Source organism: Ranitomeya imitator, chromosome 7 (genome assembly GCF_032444005.1).
Source record: "Ranitomeya imitator isolate aRanImi1 chromosome 7, aRanImi1.pri, whole genome shotgun sequence".
Lineage (NCBI taxonomy): Eukaryota > Metazoa > Chordata > Amphibia > Anura > Dendrobatidae > Ranitomeya > Ranitomeya imitator.
In genome coordinates, this window is record NC_091288.1 from 13,041,833 (window position 1) to 13,062,786 (window position 20,954).

The 20,954-nt window shown below is 43.7% G+C and overlaps 1 protein-coding gene across 3 annotated transcripts in view; it reads left to right on the top strand.

Moving 5' to 3' along the window:
* Positions 1–20,954, top strand: part of LOC138644392 (probable hydrolase PNKD) — a 100,769-nt gene that overhangs the window by 52,256 nt on the left and 27,559 nt on the right. For all 3 annotated transcript variants that reach the window (XM_069732712.1, XM_069732710.1, XM_069732711.1), the window contains exons 2-3: positions 6,380–6,495; positions 13,915–14,027. In XM_069732712.1, the coding sequence (XP_069588813.1) occupies positions 6,432–6,495; positions 13,915–14,027 (177 nt within the window). In that variant the 5' untranslated portion in view covers positions 6,380–6,431. The remainder of the gene's footprint in view (positions 1–6,379; positions 6,496–13,914; positions 14,028–20,954) is intronic.

Here is a 20,954-nt window from a genome sequence, read left to right on the forward strand (position 1 = left end):
GAATATGCGGCTCCACCCCTATGGGAGGTGAGCGAACGCTGCTGGAGAGAAGAAATGAATGGCGGCTTCCGCACCAGTGGGGGGGACAGCGCTTACTCTAGCGCTGTCTCCTGCACGGCACACGGACTGCATCCGTGTGCGGTACGTGTTTTACACGGACCCATTGACTTTAATGGGTCCGTGTAACCCGTGCGCTCCCACGAACACTGACATGTCTCCGTGTTTTTCAAACGGACACACGGTCCGTGAAAACACGCTGACATGTGCAGAGACACATTGATTTCAATGTGTCTACGTGAGTCAGTGTCTCCGGTACGTGAGGAAACTGTCACCTCACGTACCGGAGCCACTGACGTGTGAAACAGGCCTAATGCATGGAAAATTGCTGCAGATCCGCAGGGCCAATCCGCAACGTGTGCACATATATAAGGCTATATGCACACATTGCAGATCTGACTGTGGAATTTTCTGTGCAGATTATGAATTTCTTGGCAGAAAACGCAGGTCAGAATCTGCGCCTTTTTTTGGTATGTGCACACGTTACAGATTTTTGTGCAGATTTCTTCCTTTTTTTTACCCCTGCGGAGTTCTATTATGGAATGGGTGCAGAAACGCAGCAGATCTGCACAAAGAATTGACATGGTCACTTTTTGAATCTGCTGCATTTCCCGTGTGGATTTTTCCGTACCATTAGCACAGCGGTTTTTTTTTTTTGCCATTGATTTACATTGTACTGTAAATCACTTGCGGATCTGCAGCAGATCTGCAGGAAATCCACAACGTGTGCACATAGCCTTAGGGGTTCTCTGCCTTAGAAATATCTGATGGAAAATAGCGAGGTGTGAATCCTGACAAAGCTGCTTCACCATAAAGGTACCGTCGCACATAATGATATCCTTAACGATATCGTTGCTTTTTGTGACGTAGCAACGATATCGTTAACGAAATCGTTGTGTGACAGCGACCAACGACCAGGCCCCTGCTGGGAGATCGTTGGTCGCTGGGGAAAGTCCAGCACTTTATTTCGTTGCTGGACTCCTTGCAGACATCACTGAATCGGCGTGTGTGACACCGATCCAGCGATGTCTTCACTGGTAACCAGGGTAAACATCGGGTTACTAAGCGCAGGACCGCGCTTAGTAACCCGATGTTTACCCTGGTTACCAGCGTAAACGTTTAAAAAAAAAAAAAAAACACTACATACTTACCTTCCGGGTTCTGTCCCCCGGCGTTCTGCTTCTCTGCACTAGCGCCGGCCGGCCGTAAAGCAGAGCACAGCGGTGACGTCACCGCTCTGCTTTCCGGCCAGCGCTTACACAGTGCAGAGAAGCAGAACGCCGGGGGACAGAACCCAGAATGTAAGTATGTAGTGTTTTTTTTTTTTTTTTTTTTTTTTTTTAACGCTTACGCTGGTAACCAAGGTAAACATCGGGTTACTAAGCGCGGCCCTGCGCTTAGTAACCCGATGTTTACCCTGGTTACCAGGGGACTTCGCATAGTTGGTCGCTGGAGAGCGGTCTGTGTGACAGCTCTCCAGCGACCACACAGCGACGCTGCAGCGATCGACATCGTTGTCGGTATCGCTGCAGCGTCGCTAAATGTGACGGTACCTTTTAGTCTCGCTTCTCATTGTAGTCCTCTGGAGTTTGCACACAGATTGTTCACTCCGGTGCATTGTACATATGGAGTCCACACCACCAACTGGCGCACACAAGAATATAGAGAAGCTTCTAGACTTGGCCCATGGTCCCACATGCAGGAACGCAGCGTTTTTTTCCCCTCTGCGGCTTTCATGTGTTTTTTTTATAAATCGCACCCACTTTTTATAAACTGTTTAAACATAGGAGATTTTGCACACACAAAAAAAATCTGCATCAGCAGGAAAAATGCAGCTTTTGCTCTAATTGGAAGCATAGCCTTAGGGTATGTTCACACAATGGGGGAAAAATGTAGCAGATCTGCAATCCAAGAATTTGCAACAGGATACCCTGGCAGGTGAGCTAATGACATTTCAGCAAAAGTCATCTACACAAAAATGTCTGTAAACATCTGAAAATTGTTTTCTGGCAAAATCTGCAGTAACCTGTGCAGAGCGATGGAAAAATCTGCTTACATGTGAACAGAAGCATTGGCTTTGTGCACAGTATTTGTATTTATTTTTTGCAGCATTTTCATAACAGAAATTGTTTTTGAGGAGGATCTGAAGCGTTTCCGCTATGTCTATGTCCAGGTTTTTACGTCATGGAAATATTGCCCAGAAATCTGCACTTAAATCTGCTTTTTGGTTGGAGATTTTAACTACTGAATTAGTGGATGAAATTCTTAGGGGCTTGTTCACATGTTGCTTTTTTGGCAGATCCTTTTCACATTTTTTTTGCCTTGGAAAAAAATCAGTGTTTTCCAGAACCAGCAAAGTAAATAAGATTCCTGAAATCTCGTGCACACGCTGCTTATTTTTTCCTCGCAGATTTGAAGCCGTTTCATATCTGCAGAACGTCAATTCTTTCAGTGTTTTTCATCCATCTAAATTAAAAGGGAAAACGCACCCAAACATGCAGCATTCTTCCTGCCAACGTTCGAGACCTTTAAGGCTATGTGCACACGTTCAGGAATTCATGCAGAAAATTCCTGACAATTCCGGACATTTTCTGCATGAAATCCGCAAGAAAACCGCATGCGTTTTTTGCCGCGATTTTGCCGCAGTTTTGACGCGTTTTTGCCGCGGTTTTGACGCGTTTTTGACGCGTTTTTTTTCCGGACACTTCCCAATGCATTTTGGAGTGGGAAATCCGCAAAAAAAACGCAAAAAGATAGAGCATGTCCGGATTTTGTGCGGTATGCGTTTTTTTTGCGGAAAAAAACGCATCATGTGCACAAAACATGCGGAATTCATTCTAAATGATGGGATGCTTATTGTATGCGTTTTTTTGCGGTTTTATAGCGTTTTTATCGGGGAAAACCGCGAAAAAAACGCACTGTGTGAACACAGCCTTATGCAGTAAATACTGAATGTGCGCACGTACCCCAAGGAGTCTCCAGATTCGCATCAGACAAAGTGATCTCCGTAAAGTCAAGTTCCAGAGTCGAGCCATAATTAGGAGGCTCCATAGTCTGCGTCCTTGGTAATTTAAACCTTCCATATGTCTGATTGCCGTCTGCTTCTAGTTTTGCATTAACTGTGAAAACGGCTGAACGTGGAAGAATATTTCTAGCTTGGATTGTACTGCTTATATGGGGGATGGGGGTAAATGCCTCACACAGACCTGAAGCTGTATGTGTGGAGTCCTCTCATTAACTGCCGGCGGCGTTTGCCCTGTCCTGCGTTCGCCGGCGGTGTTTGCCCTGTCCTGCGTTCGCCGGCGGTGTTTGCCCTGTCCTGCGTTCGCCGGCGGTGTTTGCCCTGTCCTGCGGTCCCCAGCGGCGCTTGCCCTGTCCTGCGTTCACCATCGGTGTTTGCCCTGTCCTGCGGTCCCCAGCGGCGCTTGCCCTGTCCTGCGTTCACCATCGGTGTTTGCCCTGTCCTGCGTTCACCATCGGCGTTTGCCCTGTCCTGTGGTCGCCGGCCGCGTTTGCCCTGTCCTGCATTCGCTAGCGGCGTTTGTCCTGTGCTGCGGTCCCTGGCGGCGTTTGCCCTGTCCTGCGGTCGCCGGCCGCGTTTGCCCTGTCCTGCGGTCGCCGGCCGCGTTTGCCCTGTCCTGTGGTCGCCGGCCGCGTTTGCCCTGTCCTGCGGTCGCCGGCAGCGTTTGCCCTGTCCTGCGGTCCCTGGCGGCGTTTGTTCTGTCCTGCAGTCGCTGGCCGCATTTGCCCTGTCCTGCATTCGCTAGCGGCGTTTGTCCTGTGCTGCGGTCACCGGCAAAGTTTGCCCTGTCCTGCGGTCCCTGGCGGCGTTTGCCCTGTCCTGTGGTCGCCGGCCGCGTTTGCCCTGTCCTGCGGTCGCCGGCAGCGTTTGCCCTGTCCTGCGGTCCCTGGCGGCGTTTGTTCTGTCCTGCAGTCGCTGGCCGCATTTGCCCTGTCCTGCATTCGCTAGCGGCGTTTGTCCTGTGCTGCGGTCACCGGCAAAGTTTGCCCTGTCCTGCGGTCCCTGGCGGCGTTTGTTCTGTCCTGCAGTCGCTGGCCGCATTTGCCCTGTCCTGCATTCGCTAGCGGCGTTTGTCCTGTGCTGCGGTCACCGGCAAAGTTTGCCCTGTCCTGCGGTCCCTGGCGGCGTTTGCCCTGTCCTGTGGTCGCTGGCCGCGTTTGCCCTGTCCCTTCGGTTGCCGGCGGCGTTTGCTTTGTCCTTTCGGTCGCTGGCTGCGTTTGCCCTGTCCTTTCGGTCGCCGGCGGCGTTTCCCCAGGGCTGCCACACTTGCTCATTTTTCATCCTGTTGGGACCTTATCTGCAAAACTGTAATTGAAATTGAATATTACGGTAATTAAAGCCTGTGTGGGGCGGAGGAGAGTCCCCGAGGTGGCGCGCTGCCAGGCATCTCAGAGCGCTGAATTCTACCAGACTTATCCCACTAATTTCCCGGAGAAATGTCAGAACCACACGTGCGATAAATTAACTGTTTCTTGACCTGGCTTGAACCTTTTGCAAACTGTGAAGTTGTTGAACGCAACACTCGGTGGGGGGGATACTGATACACTGTGTTATGCTGTGTGCATTAAAAAAAAATTGGATCCTTCCGTTTCACCCCCAGTAACAGTGTGCCAGTTTTGCCCACAAAATTTGCAGTTTAAATAATTTTGTTTCAGTTCTTCTCCTTTTTTAAAACTGCTTGCTGTCAGTGATCGGAAGACTGACCGTTCACCTATCGTGCTACGTTCGCCTATTAAATGTGCATTACAAGAGAGCACGCTCAGCCGCAGCAGGTCTGCATGAGATGCATCTTGATTTTTGGGGGGTCACTAAAACTTTTTCAGCATCACAAAAAGCAAAAAAAAAAAAACATCAAAAATGCATCAAAACCTGCCTTTTGTAGGCAGCTTCTTTACTGACAAGAGAGCAGGTTTTGCCTGTAGAAAAAACGTAATGTGTGAACATAGCCTAAGGCTAGGTTCACATTGCGTTAGCACAATCAGTTAGCGATTGCCCTAACGCAATGTCCCAAAAGGGATCGCGTTTGGCGATCCCGCTAGCGCAGATGCCCGATCTGCGCTAGCGAGGAGCGGACCTCGAACGCTGCAAGCCTCGTGAGGAGGCAAATATCTGCATGATTACCCGGGGAAAAGTGCAAAAAATCATTAATAGCGAATGGGCCACAAACATCTGGATTGCAAGAAATGTGCCCAAAATGGTGAACAGAGGGGAAACGAACAAGTAGAAAATGGACTTCCCAATGTATTCAGCTCAAAAGGAAGAAATTGGTGCAAAATAAAAAATTAAAACTGGATAACAACAGACTCTAGTGCAATAATGAATGGGGCCCAAAGTTGTCGGCGTTTTCATCCCTCCGTACGACATATGGGTCCTGTGGGAGTCGTGATTGTGCAGAATGTGGCACATTGTGTGGGAACGGCCGCCCGCTGCCCTCTTCACTTTTCTCCTTCATTGAGTAAAACAATTGAACAATCGCTTACATAAAGCATCACATCCCCCGTCACAATGTAACATTGTGCAATGTCCGGGGATGGTAAACTGCGGCGTCCCCTCCCCACCCCCAAAACCGCCCCGCGCCCCTGGAGGATTATAAAGTACAAGATGCATTGGACTCTGCTGTATGTACATGTGACAGCTGCAGGACTCGTGCCAATGTATCGCTGCTGATAAACGTGATGATCCCTCTGTGATGCCACGAGTGTTTCTCATTTTGTATCATTTATATTATACATGATCGTTTCTGATCGCCTGTGTGCAGAAATAATCATTCTTAAAGGGGTTGTCGCGTGCCGCTTCCCGCCACATGGAGAGAGGAGAGGCGCTACTAACACGACTTTCATTATTGGCAGGTATCGTGCGCATATACTATAGGGCAGGTATGCGACACCTGCCGGCCACTGGACCTGGCAAGCAGCTGAAAGTCGCCATGTAGGCAGAGCCAATTGCCAGATAACGCCGTCTAATAAATATTACATTGGTCAGAACAAGGCTCAAGACACTATATCCAAGATTGGCATGAAATAAAGGGAGTAGTCAAATATCTGAGCAACTTTCTTATCACACAGCTGAAGTTTTGTTACAATTTATCGGTATAGGGTCTGGAGTCCAGGACACTTTCAAGACATTTTTGTGTATAGAGTAATACCTTCACTGATACATTGTAACAAACAACTGTGTGTGAAGGACCAGGTTGTGGGGTGTATTTACTGACAGTAATCGGAGATCTTGACAATTAAAGTTATAGACGTTTCCTTGCATACAATGGTCAGATGCCGTCTTACCTATGAACTGTCTTTTCAGGTATGGCTTATACACCCGCACCAAACTGGGTTACCTCTTCTACAAGAGGCAGATGAAGAAGGCCCGAGAGCGCTACCCGCAGGGGCACTCGTCCACGCAGGCCATAGTGTTCAGTGGTAAGTGATGTCCGCTATGTGCGGTGATGAATGTGCTAACTGTATCTTTTGGACTATAAGACGCACCTAGGTTTTAGAGGAGGAAAATAGAAAAAAATGAAGCAAAAAATGTGGTCATGACACACTGTTATGGGGGGGATCTGTTGCTGACAGTTATAGGGGGTAATGTCCCCCATTCTGGTGTGTGTATGTAGATGTGTAATATGTTATATATTATGCGCCCCCATCCTGGCATAGATGGCACCCCATCCTGATATACGTGGCCCTCTCATCCCCATTCTGGAATACATGGCGTCCCATTCTAGGTTAGATGGCCTCCGTCCTGATATATGTGGCCCCCTCATCCCCATCCTGATATACGTGGCCCCCTCATCCCCATTCTGGTATACATGGCGTCCCATTCTAGGTTAGATGGCCTCCGTCCTGATATATGTGGCCCCCTCATCCCCATTCTGGTATACGTGGCCCCCTCATCCCCATTCTGGTATACATGGCCTCCATCATGCTGCACACCCAAAAAGTAAGCGATCCTACCTCCCTGTGCTCCCTTGCAGTGGGATGTTCTGTTCTGATGCCCAGAGCTGATTTCACTGTGTAAGCAGCACATGACGTTACTGCCATGCATACCCACACACAGAGGTCAGCTGTCTGAATATTCACTGTTCCCCACACCCTGGACTATAGGCGAGGGGAGCAGTGAATATTCATTCTCTTTAATAGCAGGCACACGTGATCGCCCGGCAGCTGCAGGAGCTGGCGGCTGTATCTAACAATGGCCAGCTATTAAAGAAAATGAATATTCACTGTTCCCCTTGCCCATAGTTCCTCCCACCTCTCAGGGCCGGCTTCAGTGCATAGAAGTGTGAGGGATTATGGGCGTGGGTAGCGGTGAATATTCATTCTCTTTAGTAGCAGGCTCACGTGATCGCCTGGTGGCTGTAGCTATCAATCGCCTACTGTTAAAAAAAAATGAATATTCACTGCTCCCCTCGCCCATAGTTCCTCAGTGCATAGAAGTGGGAGGGATTATGGGCGTGGGTAGCTGTGAATATTCCTGTTTTTTAACAGCGGGCACAGGTGTTAGCTACAGCTGCCAGCTCCAGCCTCCGACTCTCCACACCCCATTCACATCGATAGTCGACAAGAAGATAAGTTACATCCGGACTATAAGACGCACCCCCCACTTTTCTCCAAAATTTGGGAGGAAAAAAGTGCGTCTTATAGTCCGAAAAAAATATGGTCTATGTTGTGGGTCTGTGTTCTGACTAAGATTACGAGGTCACTAGTGAGCCTCAATTGTGGGACTCCACCTCTGCCATCAGCGCCCGGAGAAAAAAAAAGCACACTATTGTGAGAATGAACAATGGTTCATTACCCTGTGAGTCGCCCTTACACCATTTACAGACCAATGTGGTTCCCATCCGCTGCCCTCTGCTCACAAACATCAGATTTGTAGTCATTTTGTCTTTCTCAGTAAACGACCCATAACAGTTATCTCAAAATATTACATGTGAGAAAAGAAAATATTAGACCAAATTTGAAACAGAAAATTTGTAATCATAATATGAGACTAATTAATCCTACATACATTCCGGAACATAGAAAAATATTAACCCTTCTATATCAGGTCTCTGGGCTGTAGATACCTACTGCGGTACGGATACAAAACTAAACCCTTCAGTAGCACAAACCTCTCCTGTCCCGAACAGTCGTGACAATGTGTCGGTCTGGAGTCCATCAGATTCAGGCAGTGCTTTTATGAGTTACATTGAAAACATTCATATTTAACGTTCTGCCCCCTCACACCGCTGCTGGATGTAAACCAGAGGCTTTGCTAAAGGAGTCACGACTGCGACCACGACTTATTATAGTTTTGATTGACACCATTAATTTTACCATATAAATGAAATTGTGGAGAAAAAAAAATGCAGTTTCACCTTTGTTTTTTGGGTTTTGTGTTTACAGCATTCATTCTACTGTAACAATGACCTGATGTAACGGTTCTGCACACATCATTAGTTACAGCCTGGAATCAAACTTGTTTTATTTTTGTCTTTTTTTTTTTTTTTCCCCCCCACAAAAAAGTGTTTAAAAAAAATAAAATAATTTGTCACCATTTTCCAAAACCAGCAATGATTTTTGTTTTTCTGTTGATGGAGCTGCGTGAGGGCTTGGTTTTTTTTTTTTTTTAATGGTGAACGGACAGTTTTATTGATAGCAGTTTGGAGTATATGTGTCATTTTGATCGCTTTTTATTCTATTTTTACAAGAAGAATAGTGACTGAAAAATCTCAGTTCTGCGGTTTTGGGATTTTATTTCTCTTTTACGGCACATACTCTTAGGATTTTTATATTTTGATAGATTTTACAGGTGCGACAAAAACAAGTTTCATTTATTTATTTATTTCTCTTTATGGGGGGGGGGGGGAGGCAGGGATTCAGATCTTAAAATAGATATACAGTACAGACCAAAAGTTTGGACACACCTTCTCATTTAAAGATTTTTCTGTATTTTAATGACTATGAAAATTGTACATTCACACTGAAGGCATCAAAACTATGAATTAACACATGTAGAATTATATACTTAACAAAAAAGTGTGAAACAACTGAAATTATGTCTTATATTCTAGGTTCTTCAAAGTAGCCACCTTTTGCTTTTATGACTGCTTTGCACACTCTTGGCATTCTCTTGACGAGCTACAAGAGGTAGTCACCGGGAATGGTTTTCACTTCACAGGTGTGCCCTGTCAGGTTTAATAAGTGGGATTTCTTGCCTTATAAATGGGGTTGGGACCATCAGTTGTGTTGAGCAGAAGTCTGGTGGATACACAGCTGATAGTCCTACTGAATAGACTGTTAGCTGCTTTTTTCTTGCCATAATACAAATTCTAAGTAAAGAAAAACGAGTGGCCATCATTACTTTAAGAAATATAGGTCAGTCAGTCTGAAAAATTGGGAAAACTTTGAAAGTGTCCCCAAATGCAGTTGCAAAAACCATCAAGCGCTACAAAGAAACTGGCTCACATGAGGACCGCCCCAGGAAAGGAAGACCAAGAGTCACCTCTGCTTCTGAGGATGTTTATCCGAGTCACCAGCCTCAGAAATCGCAGGTTAACAGCAGCTCAGATTAGAGACCAGGTCAATGCCACGCAGAGTTCTAGCAGCAGACACATGTCTACAACAACTGTTAAGAGGAGACTTTGTGCAGCAGCCTTCATGGTAAAATAGCTGCTAGGACACCACTGCTAAGGACAGGCAACAAGCAGAAGAGACTTGTTTGGGGTAAAGAACACAAGTAATGGACATTAGACCAGTGGAAATCTGTGCTTTGGTCTGATGAGTCCAAATTTGAGATCTTTGGTTCCAACCACCGTGTCTTTGTGCGACGCAGAAAAGGTGAACGGATGGACTCTACATGCCTGGTTCCCACCGTGAAGCATGGAGGAGGAGGTGTGATGGTGTGGGGGGTGCTTTGCTGGTGACACTGTTGGGGATTTAATCAAAATTGAAGACATACTGAACCAGCATGGCTACCACACCATCCTGCAGCGGCATGCTATTCCATCCGGTTTGCGTTTAGTTGGACCATCTTTTATTTTTCAACAGGACAATGACCCCAAACACCTCCAGGCTGTGTAAGGGCTATTTGACCAAGAAGAAGAGTGATGGGTGCTACACCAGATGACCTGGCCTCCAGTCACCAGACCTGAACCCAATCGAGATGATTTGGGGTGAGCTGGACCGCAGAGTGACGGCAAAAGGGCCAACAAGTGCTAAGCGTCTCTGGGAACTCCTTCAAGATTGTTGGAAGACCATTCCCGGTGACTACCTCTAGAAGCTCATCAAGAGAATGCCAAGAGTGTGCAAAGCAGTCATCAAAGCAAAAGGTGGCTACTTTGAAGAACCTAGAATATAAGACATATTTTCATTTGTTTTATTATTATTTATTATTATTATAGCGCCATTTATTCCATGGCGCTTTACATGTGAGGAGGGGTATACATAATAAAAACAAGTACAATAATCATAAACAATACAAGTCACGACTGGTCCAGGAGGAGAGAGGACCCTGCGAGGGCTCACAATCTACAAGGGATGGGTGAGGATACAGTAGGTGAGGGTAGAGCTGGTCGTGCAGCGGTTTGGTCGATCGGTGGTTACTGCAGGTTGTAGGCTTGCCTAGGTTTCATACTTCTTGTTAAGTATATAATTCCACATGTGTTAATTCATAGTTTTGATGCCTTCAGTGTGAATTTACAATTTTCATAGTCATGAAAATACAGAAAAATCTTTAAATGAGAAGGTGTGTCCAAACTTTTGATCTGTACTGTATATTATGTACATATGGTGACCGCTCCATTTAAATGCCACTGTTAGATTGACTGCAGCATTTAATTGGTTAAAAGGAGTCTGTCACCCCTAAAATCGTATATGAGCTGCGGCCACCGGCATCAGGGGCTTATCTCCAGCATTCTGTAATGCATTCTGTAATGCTGTAGATAAGCCCCCGATGTATCCTGAAAGATGAGAATAAGAGGTTAGATTATACTTACCCAGGGGTGGTCCCGGTTCTGTTCTGGTCCGATGGGCGTCGCGGTTCGGGGCCTCCCATCTTCTTACGATGACGTCCTCTTCTTGTCTTCACTCTGCGGTTCCGGCTCCGGCGCAGGCGTACTTTATCTCCCTGTTGAGGGCAGAGCTAAGTACTGCAGTGCGCAGGCGCTGGGCCTCTCTGACCTTTCCCGGCGCCTGCGCACTGCAGTACTTTGCTCTGCCCTCAACAGGGAGATAAAGTACGCCTGCGCCGGAGCCACAGCGTGAAGACAAGAAGAGGACGTCATCGTAAGAAGATGGGAGGCCCCAGACCGCGACGCCCATCGGACCAGAACAGAACCGGCACCGCCCCTGGGTGAGTATAATCGAACGTCTCATATACAATTTTGGGGGTGACAGGTTCCCTTTAAACAGCAGCGAATGGAGCAAACTCTGCTTGCTGCAGTTAGTCACACGATATCTGCATTATGCAATTGGCATCTGAACACACACTGCTTCTGAAGCCCCTTTAAACTTGCGGACCCCAGTGTGGACGTACAGTAAGAGATTAGAGATGTCTGGCCTGTAATGCCAAATTTGGCCTGAAGACAGAAGTGGCGCTGTTTTGCGTTGTAAAAAGCAGACCCGTTACGGTTATCCCTGAGAACCCATAGCATTCAGCCATGCTCTCTGATGCCCCCTTTCTGATAAGTTGCACATTCTAGAATTTCCCTTTTAATTAATCCTATTACAAGCAGAGGAAGAAATGGAAACTGCAGAGTCACAATAAGTTGCGAAATTAACTGTGAAATGTATCTCCCTGTGGGCGGACGGTAATTTCTGCACCTCTGTCACGCTGCTGACTGCTCACTGCTCAGATGATTAATCGTTAACCTCAATAACAATCTGTGGGCAGAGAAGCCGGCATTTCCAAGGTGACCACATTGCAGACCTAAACCCCCAAACCCAATAGATAGCTGTTGATTGTTCAGCCGCAGCTCTTTCTTCCTCCTCCTCCAGACAGTGGAGCGCTGGGTCAGCCGGGCCTCATGACCCGCCGTCAGACTCCTCCTCTAGCGGCTTATCGCAGACATGCTGGATGCTCATCTTCCCCAACATCATCTAGCGGGGAGGAGAGTCAGGAGGCTCCTACACATGTTAGTCTGTTGGCCTAGCCGGCCAATATTGGGGGTTTCAGTCTGTGTATGGGGCCTTGAAGCTCCGAGGTTACTTGACTGTTTTTGCCATATAAGCCCCCATTAGAGGCGCCGTCCTCCTAGGCATTTCATTCCAAATGTTTAGCGATAAGAGAATATTTACAGTAGTTGCTGGATGGAAGCCATGGGGCGACATGTGGTGGTAGCACTGGTGCCCATGAGTTGTAAACCCTCAAGGTGCCCAACTCACACTTAACTCTCACTCTTTTTGGGGAAACACAAAGCTCCGTACCTTCCTTGAGTATTTTGCAGGTAATGGAGAAACAAAAGGGTTAATTCTGCGCTGCCGTGTAGGAAGAATGCCAATCCGAGTATAGGTGGCTTATTTATCTTGATCATGGTTGTCCTGAAGAAGAAGTTTATATACTGAGAAACCCGTTGACGAATAAACCATTTATACTCGGATTGGCATTCTTCATCCTTCTTACACAGTCGCGCAGAATGAACCCATATGTTTCTCCATTACCTGCACGGTTATCCCCTCGTGAGTCTGCAGCAGCCTAAAGCGTTACTAGTGGTTGTGCGCACACAACCCGACCAGGTGAGCACCATTATGATCGTCCTTTAACATTGTTACCCAGATAAGACGCGATTTTACACTTTCTGTCCTTCCCGTCTCTGTTCTTTGGATCCCTGAGTATTATGGAATAATAATTTTAGATTTTTTTTCTTCCTTTTTTTTCTGATTATTTTTGTTGCTATATGGGTTTTTCATAAGTATATGTGTAAGATCCTTGGCGACCAATCACTTTGCTAATATGCCTCCCTCCCCTTTCTTGGTATGCTGATCTCAGAATGTATTGCCCAGGCAAACTCCGGGGAGCAAATCCATTAGGTTCTGTAAGTTGCTTTGTGCAGCCGCCATGGTTCGGACTTTTTTTTCTGGCACGTCTCTCAGATCACTGGTGGACACAGACAGAAGAGGCCCCTGTGCCAGAACAATATATGTGCCCAATAGCTCCTCATAATGAACAATCCCATCTGTTTAGGAGGTTTAAATGGCTCCCCTTATTCCTTGGCCACTCTGTGGCTGCACAGGTTGCACCAATTATATGTCCACCCCTGCCTCACACAGTTGATATGATTGACATCTGAGAGATTTGGAGACAAATCCTCACCTTGAAATAATTGTCATGCTCCTCAGACCTTTCCTGATCGATCATTATCCTGCTGAAGTAGCCACTGCCTGAAGTGGGTATTAGATGATGCGTGCCCCAAGGGCTCGCTGCAGAACATTGCCCCGATCATCACCCTGCCGCCGTCTTGTCTCCCTCCCATAGTGCTTCCTGGTGTTCTCTACTAGGTAAGCAATGAACATTTAGATATTACCCAGGTTTGAGAAGAAGTGACATCTTGTTTCTTTTCCCATGAGGGACCCTCTGGTTTGGTGGCTACCTCTTGTTTCAATGTTTTGTACTTCGAAAAAGTTCCTTTCTTGACATTCAGTAAAAACAAACTTATGTATTTTATCTAAACATTTGACCGCTTCAGGAAATATATGTTGTTTTATGAACATCCCTTTGGATTTTGAAAATTGAAGCATAGTTTGTAAATAAGGGCACATTCACCGTCCCCATGGCAGTTCCTAATCTACAGTCAAAGTATAAATGAAGCCCAGTTATCTATCTTTTGTGAACAAGTTTCCATTGCTTGCTTTGTCCTTAAGGTGTTAAAGTGGTGCCCATCCCTGTATTGTCTGACAACTACAGCTACCTGGTCATTGACACTACATCTAACCTGGCAGTGGCTGTGGACCCATCGGACCCCATCGCTGTACAGGTAGGTTTATAATAGAATCTTGTGCATGTGAAAAGTCTGGTTTACATTGCTGTATAATTGTTTGTTTTTAAATAGCTGTACTGTGTAGTTCAGGTCAGGTTTGCTCTTTCATGGTGGGTCAATGGTTTGCTGGTTTAATTTTAAGTTAAAATAGAGAGGCGTGGTTTTGTTTTAATTAACAGTATATATTAATTGTATCTTGGTACCTGCAGTCCCATTTCATTGCATTTTCCTTGCTGTTTGATTTTGGACTTGTGGGTACTTACAAATAAAGAGACCCCAAAAGCAGCTGTAAAGATGCATGCAAGAGTAGAGTTGTCAGAGGCAGAAATTCCACAGTTAAAGGGGTTGTCAATGACTTAGATGTTGATGACCAATCTTTAGTTAAACCATATCAAATCGGTGTGGATCCGTGCCTGGTGACCCTGAGCTGTTGGCAGGACCCGCAGTGTCCAGAATAAACAGCACAGCTCTGTACAGGGGTAGGGGCCATTCTGCAGCTTAAATCCCAATCGCTTCTATAAGTGTTGATCTGCTCCTTCATTTGTTACAGCTAAACTGTGCGATCATGTGTCTGACAACAGTAGTGCTTTCCTGCTGTCTGTTTCCAAGGGCGACCAGTAGAATTTTAAACTCCGCTTTGGATTTGAATGGAGAAAATGACATAAAATAACTAAAGTCCATACAGAACTGGCGACATAAAACTTGTGACATTATGTATATTTTTCGACTATGACCTACCCTTGCATTCTGCTGAATGTGTCTGATATGTTTAGATACCAAGGGATTAAATATCAACAGTGTTCATCTGGCTGACCCGCATTGCTCTCTGATCGATGTGCGGAGGTTACAGGCAGTGTGCGCACCCAAAAGTGGAGTTTGGGTTGGATCCAGCCAGGGATTTCTCACTAATATCAGTTTAATCCCAGTCTTTAGGGGCTTGGAAAACAATGGAGTTCAAAGCTCAGAGCTCGGAAAATCACAGGCAGGGTAACAAAAAGGGAAAGTGAGCAGCTTTGTTTTCAGTAGAGGATTGAAAGAATCTGCATTGTTTCAGCAAATTGCTTTAACCCCTGTCAGGGCAGAAAAATATTGATTTAATCCATCTTGTACAAATAATGGCATGAATTATTATATAAGACCGTGTATAATTTCTGCAATCACTGTGACAATAACAAGTAGTAACTAGTGATGAGGGAATATACTCGTTACTCGAGATTTCCCGAGCACGCTCGGGTGTCCTCCGAGTATTTTTTAGTGCTCGGAAATTTAGTTTTTCTTGCCGCAGCTGAATGATTTACATCTATTAGCCAGCATAAGTACATGTGGGGGTTGCCTGGTTGCTAGGGAATCCCCACATGTACTTATGCTGGCTAACAGATGTAAAACATTCAGCTGCGGCAATAAAAACGAAATCTCCGAGCACTAAAAAATACTCGGAGGACCCCCGAGCGTGCTCTGGAAATCTCGCGTAACGAGTATATTCGGTCATCACTAGTAGTAATCTTATTTAAGTGAAGGTTAAAATGTTACAGAATATTTCCTGCTATTTGTTGTTTTTTTTTAATACTTAAAAGGGAGGCGTTTTAGATTAGAGAATGTTTTCTTCTATTTCAGATAATATGCAGAATCATAGTTATATTCTTGTAAATTGGGGGCATTATTATAGTAGTTACAGCTGTGTGAAAGTATTTGCCCCCTTCCTGATTTCATGTTCTTTTTGCATGTTTGTTACACTTAAGTGTTTCCGATCACCAAACAAATGTAAATATTAGACAAAGATAACACAAGTAATCACAAAATGCAGTTTATAAATGTGGGTCTTTATTATTAAGGGAAAAAGAAATCCAAACCTCCAGGGTCCTGTGTGAGAAAGTGATTGCCCCCTAAACCTAATAACTGGTTTGGCCGCCATCACCAGGAACAACTCAAATCAACTGTTGGCGATAACTGGCAATGAGTTTCATTCAACGCTCTGGAGGAATTTTGGCCACTTATCTGTGCAAAATTGCTGTAATTCAGCCACACTGGGGGGTTTCCGAGCATGACCCGCCTTTTTAAGATCATGTCACAGCATCTCAATTGGATTAACGTCAGGACTTTGACTAGGCCACTCCAAAGTCTTAATTTTGTTTTTCTGAAGCCATTTAGAGATGGACTTGCTGGTGTGTTTTGGATCATTGTCCTGCTGCATAGCACAAGAGCGCTTCAGCTTGAGGTCACGAACAGATGGCCGGACATTCTCCTTCAGGATTTTTTGGTAGCCAGCAGAATTCATGGCTCCATTTACCACAGCAAGTCTTCCAGGTCCTGAAGCAGCGAAACAGTCTAAGACCATCACACTGCCACCACCATATGTTACTGTTGGTATGATGATCCTTTTCTGAAATGCTGCGTTACTTCTACGTCAGATGTAATGGAACATAGACCTTCCAAAAAGTTCAACTTTTCACTCGTCAGTCCACAGAGTATTCTCCCAATAGTCTTGGGGATCATCAAGATTTTTTCTGGCAAAACTGAGATGAGCCTTTATGTTCATATTGGTCAGCAGTGGTTTTCATCTTGGAGCTCTGCTATGGAGGCCATTATTGCCCAGTCTCTTTTTCTTATGGTGGAGTCATGAACACTGACCTTCAATGAGGCAAGTGAGACCAGTGGTTCTAGGGATGTTGTTGTGGGGTCTTTTGTGACCTCTTGGATGAGTTGTCACTGCGCTCTTGGGAAAATTTTTGTCGGCTGGCCAATCCTGGGAAGGTTCACCACTGTTACATGTTTTTGCCATTTGTGGATAATGGTTCTAACTGTGGTTCGTTGAAGTCCCAAAGCTTGAGAAATCATTTTATAGCCTTTTCTAGACTGATGGATCTCAATTATTTTATTTCTCATTTGTTCCAGAATTTCTTTGGATTGCGCCATGATGTCTACCTTTTGAGGTTCTTTTGGTCTACTTCATGTTGTCAGGCAGGTCCTATTTAAGTGATTTCTTGATTAAGAACAGATATGGCAGTAATGAGGCCTGTGAGTGGTTAGGGAATGTGAACTCAGCTTCCCAAAGATGTGATAAACCACAGTTAATTTATGTTTTAAGTGGGGGGGGGGCACTCTTTCACCCAAGGCCCTGTAGGTTTGGATTTCTTTTTCCCTTAATAATAGAGGCCTTCATTTAAAAACTGCATTTTGTGTTTTACTTGTGTTATATTTGTCTGGTGATCTGAAACATTTAAGTGTGACGAAATCAGGAAGGGGCAAACACTTTTTCACACAACTGTATATTCTTGCACATGATGGGAGGCAGTATTATAGTAGCTATATAGCTATATTCTTGTACATAGGGGGCAGTATTATAGTAATTATATTCTCGTACATAGGGGCAGTATTTTATAGTTATATTCTTGTACATAGGGGCAGTATTATAGCAGTTATATTCTTGCACATAGGGAGCAGTATTATAGTTGTTATATTCTTGTACATAGGGGGCAGTATAATAGTTATATTCTTGTACATAGGGGGCTTTATTATAGTAGTTATATTCTTGTACATAGGGGGCAGTATTATAGTAGTTATATTCTTGTACATAGGAGCAGTATTATAGTAGTTATATTCTTGTACATGGGGGCAGTGTTATAGTAGTTATATTCTTGCACATAGGGAGCAGTATTATAGTAGTTATATTCTTGTACATAGGGGCAGTATTATAGTAGTTATATTTTTGTACATAGGAGCAGTATTATAGTAGTTATATTCTTGTACATAGGGGCAGTATTATAGTAGTTATATTCTTGTACATAGGAGCAGTATTATAGTAGTTATATTTATACATAGAAGCAGTATTTTAGTAGTTATATTCTTGTATATAGGGGGCAGTATTATAGTAGTTATATGCTTGCACATAGGGGGCAGTGTTATAGTAGTTATATTCTTGTACATAGGAGCAGTATTATAGTAGTTATATTCTTGTACATAGGGGCAGTATTATAGTAGTTATATTCTTGTACACAGGAGCAGTATTACAGTAGTTATATTCTTGTACATAGGAGCAGTATTATAATAGTTATATTCTTGTACATAGGGGCAGTATTATAGTAGTTATATTCTTGTACACAGGAGCAGTATTACAGTAGTTATATTCTTGTACATAGGAGCAGTATTATAGTAGTTATATTCTTGTACATAGGAGCAGTATTATAGTAGGTATATTCTTGTACATAGGGGACAGTATTATAGTAGTTATATTCTTGTAGATAGGGGACAGTATTATAGTAGTTATATTCTTGTACATAGGGAGCAGTATTATAGTAGTTATATTCTTGTACATAGGAGCAGTATTATAATAGTTATATTCTTGTACATAGGGAGAGTATTATAGTAGTTATATTCTTGTATATAGGGACCGTATTATAGTAGTTATATTCTTGTACATAGGAGCAGTATTATTGTAGTTATATTCTTGTACATAGGAGGAGTATTATAGTAGTTATATTCTTGTACATAGGAGCAGTATTATAGTAGTTATATTCTTTATACATAGAAGCAGTATTATAGTAGTTATATTCTTGTATATACAGGTCCTTCTCAAAAAATTAGCATATAGTGTTAAATTTCATTATTTACCATAATGTAATGATTACAATTAAACTTTCATATATTATAGATTCATTATCCACCAACTAAAATTTGTCAGGTCTTTTATTGTTTTAATACTGATGATTTTGGCATACAACTCCTGATAACCCAAAAAACCTGTCTCAATAAATTAGCATATTTCACCCATCCAATCAAATAAAAGTGTTTTTTAATAACAAACAAAAAAAACATCAAATAATAATGTTCAGTTATGCACTCAATACTTGGTCGGGAATCCTTTGGCAGAAATGACTGCTTCAATGCGGCGTGGCATGGAGGCAATCAGCCTGTGACACTGCTGAGATGTTATGGAGGCCCAGGATGCTTCAATAGCGGCCTTAAGCTCATCCAGAGTGTTGGGTCTTGCGTCTCTCAACTTTCTCTTCACAATATCCCACAGATTCTCTATGGGGTTCAGGTCAGGAGAGTTGGCAGGCCAATTGAGCACAGTAATACCATGGTCAGTAAACCATTTACCAGTGGTTTTGGCACTGTGAGCAGGTGCCAGGTCGTGCTGAAAAATGAAATCTTCATCTCCATAAAGCATTTCAGCCGATGGAAGCATGAAGTGCTCCAAAATCTCCTGATAGCTAGCTGCATTGACCCTGCCCTTGATGAAACACAGTGGACCAACACCAGCAGCTGACATGGCACCCCACACCATCACTGACTGTGGGTACTTGACACTGGACTTCAGGCATTTTGGCATTTTCTTCTCCCCAGTCTTCCTCCAGACTCTGGCACCTTGATTTCCGAATGACATGCAAAATTTGCTTTCATCAGAAAAAAGTACTTGGGACCACTTAGCAACAGTCCAGTGCTGCTTCTCTGTAGCCCAGGTCAGGCGCCTCTGCCGCTGTTTATGGTTCAAAAGTGGCTTTACCTGGGGAATGCGGCACCTGTAGCCCATTTCCTGCACACGCCTGTGCACGGTGGCTCTGGATGTTTCCACACCAGACTCAGTCCACTGCTTCCTCAGGTTCCCCAAGGTCTGGAATCGGTCCTTCTCCACAATCTTCCTCAGGGTCCGGTCTCCTCTTCTCGTTGTACAGCGTTTTCTGCCACATTGTTTCCTTCCAACAGACTTAACATTGAGGTGCCTTGATACAGCACTCTGGGAACAGCCTATTTGTTGAGAAATTTCTTTCTGGGTCTTACCCTCTTGCTTGAGGGTGTCAATGATGGCCTTCTTGACATCTGTCAGGTCGCTAGTCTTACCCATGATGGGGGTTTTGAGTAATGAACCAGGCAGGGAGTTTATAAAAGCCTCAGGTATCTTTTGCATGTGTTTAGAGTTAATTAGTTGATTCAGAAGATTAGGGTAATAGGTCGTTTAGAGAACCTTTTCTTGATATGCTAATTTATTGAGACAGGTTTTTTGGGTTATCAGGAGTTGTATGCCAAAATCATCAGTATTAAAACAATAAAAGACCTGACAAATTTCAGTTGGTGGATAATGAATCTATAATATATGAAAGTTTAATTGTAATCATTACATTATGGTAAATAATGAAATTTAACACTATATGCTAATTTTTTGAGAAGGACCTGTAGGGGCAGTATTATAGTAGTTATATTCTTGTACATAGGAGCAGTATTATAGTGGTTATATTCTTGTACATAGGGGCAGTATTATAGTAGTTATATTCTTGTACATAGGAGCAGTATTATAGTAGTTATATTCTTGTACATAGGAGCATTATTATAGTAGTTATATTCTTGTATATAGGGACAGTATTATAGTAGTTATATTCTTGTACATAGGAGCAGTATTATAGTAGTTATATTCTTGTATATAGGGACAGTATTATAGTAGTTATATTCTTGTATATAGGGACAGTATTATAGTAGTTATATTCTTGTATATAGGGACAGTATTATAGTAGTTATATTCTTGTACATAGGGACAGTATTATAGTAGTTATATTCTTGTACATAGGGGGCAGTATTATAGTAGTTATATTCTTGTACATAGGGGCAGTATTATAGTAGTTATATTCTTGTACATAGGAGCAGTATTATAGTAGTTATATTCTTGTACATAGGAGCAGTATTATAGTAGTTATATTCTTGTACATAGGAGCATTATTATAGTAGTTATATTCTTGTATATAGGGACAGTATTATAGTAGTTATATTCTTGTACATAGGAGCAGTATTATAGTAGTTATATTCTTGTATATAGGGACAGTATTATAGTAGTTATATTCTTGTATATAGGGACAGTATTATAGTAGTTATATTCTTGTATATAGGGACAGTATTATAGTAGTTATATTCTTGTACATAGGGACAGTATTATAG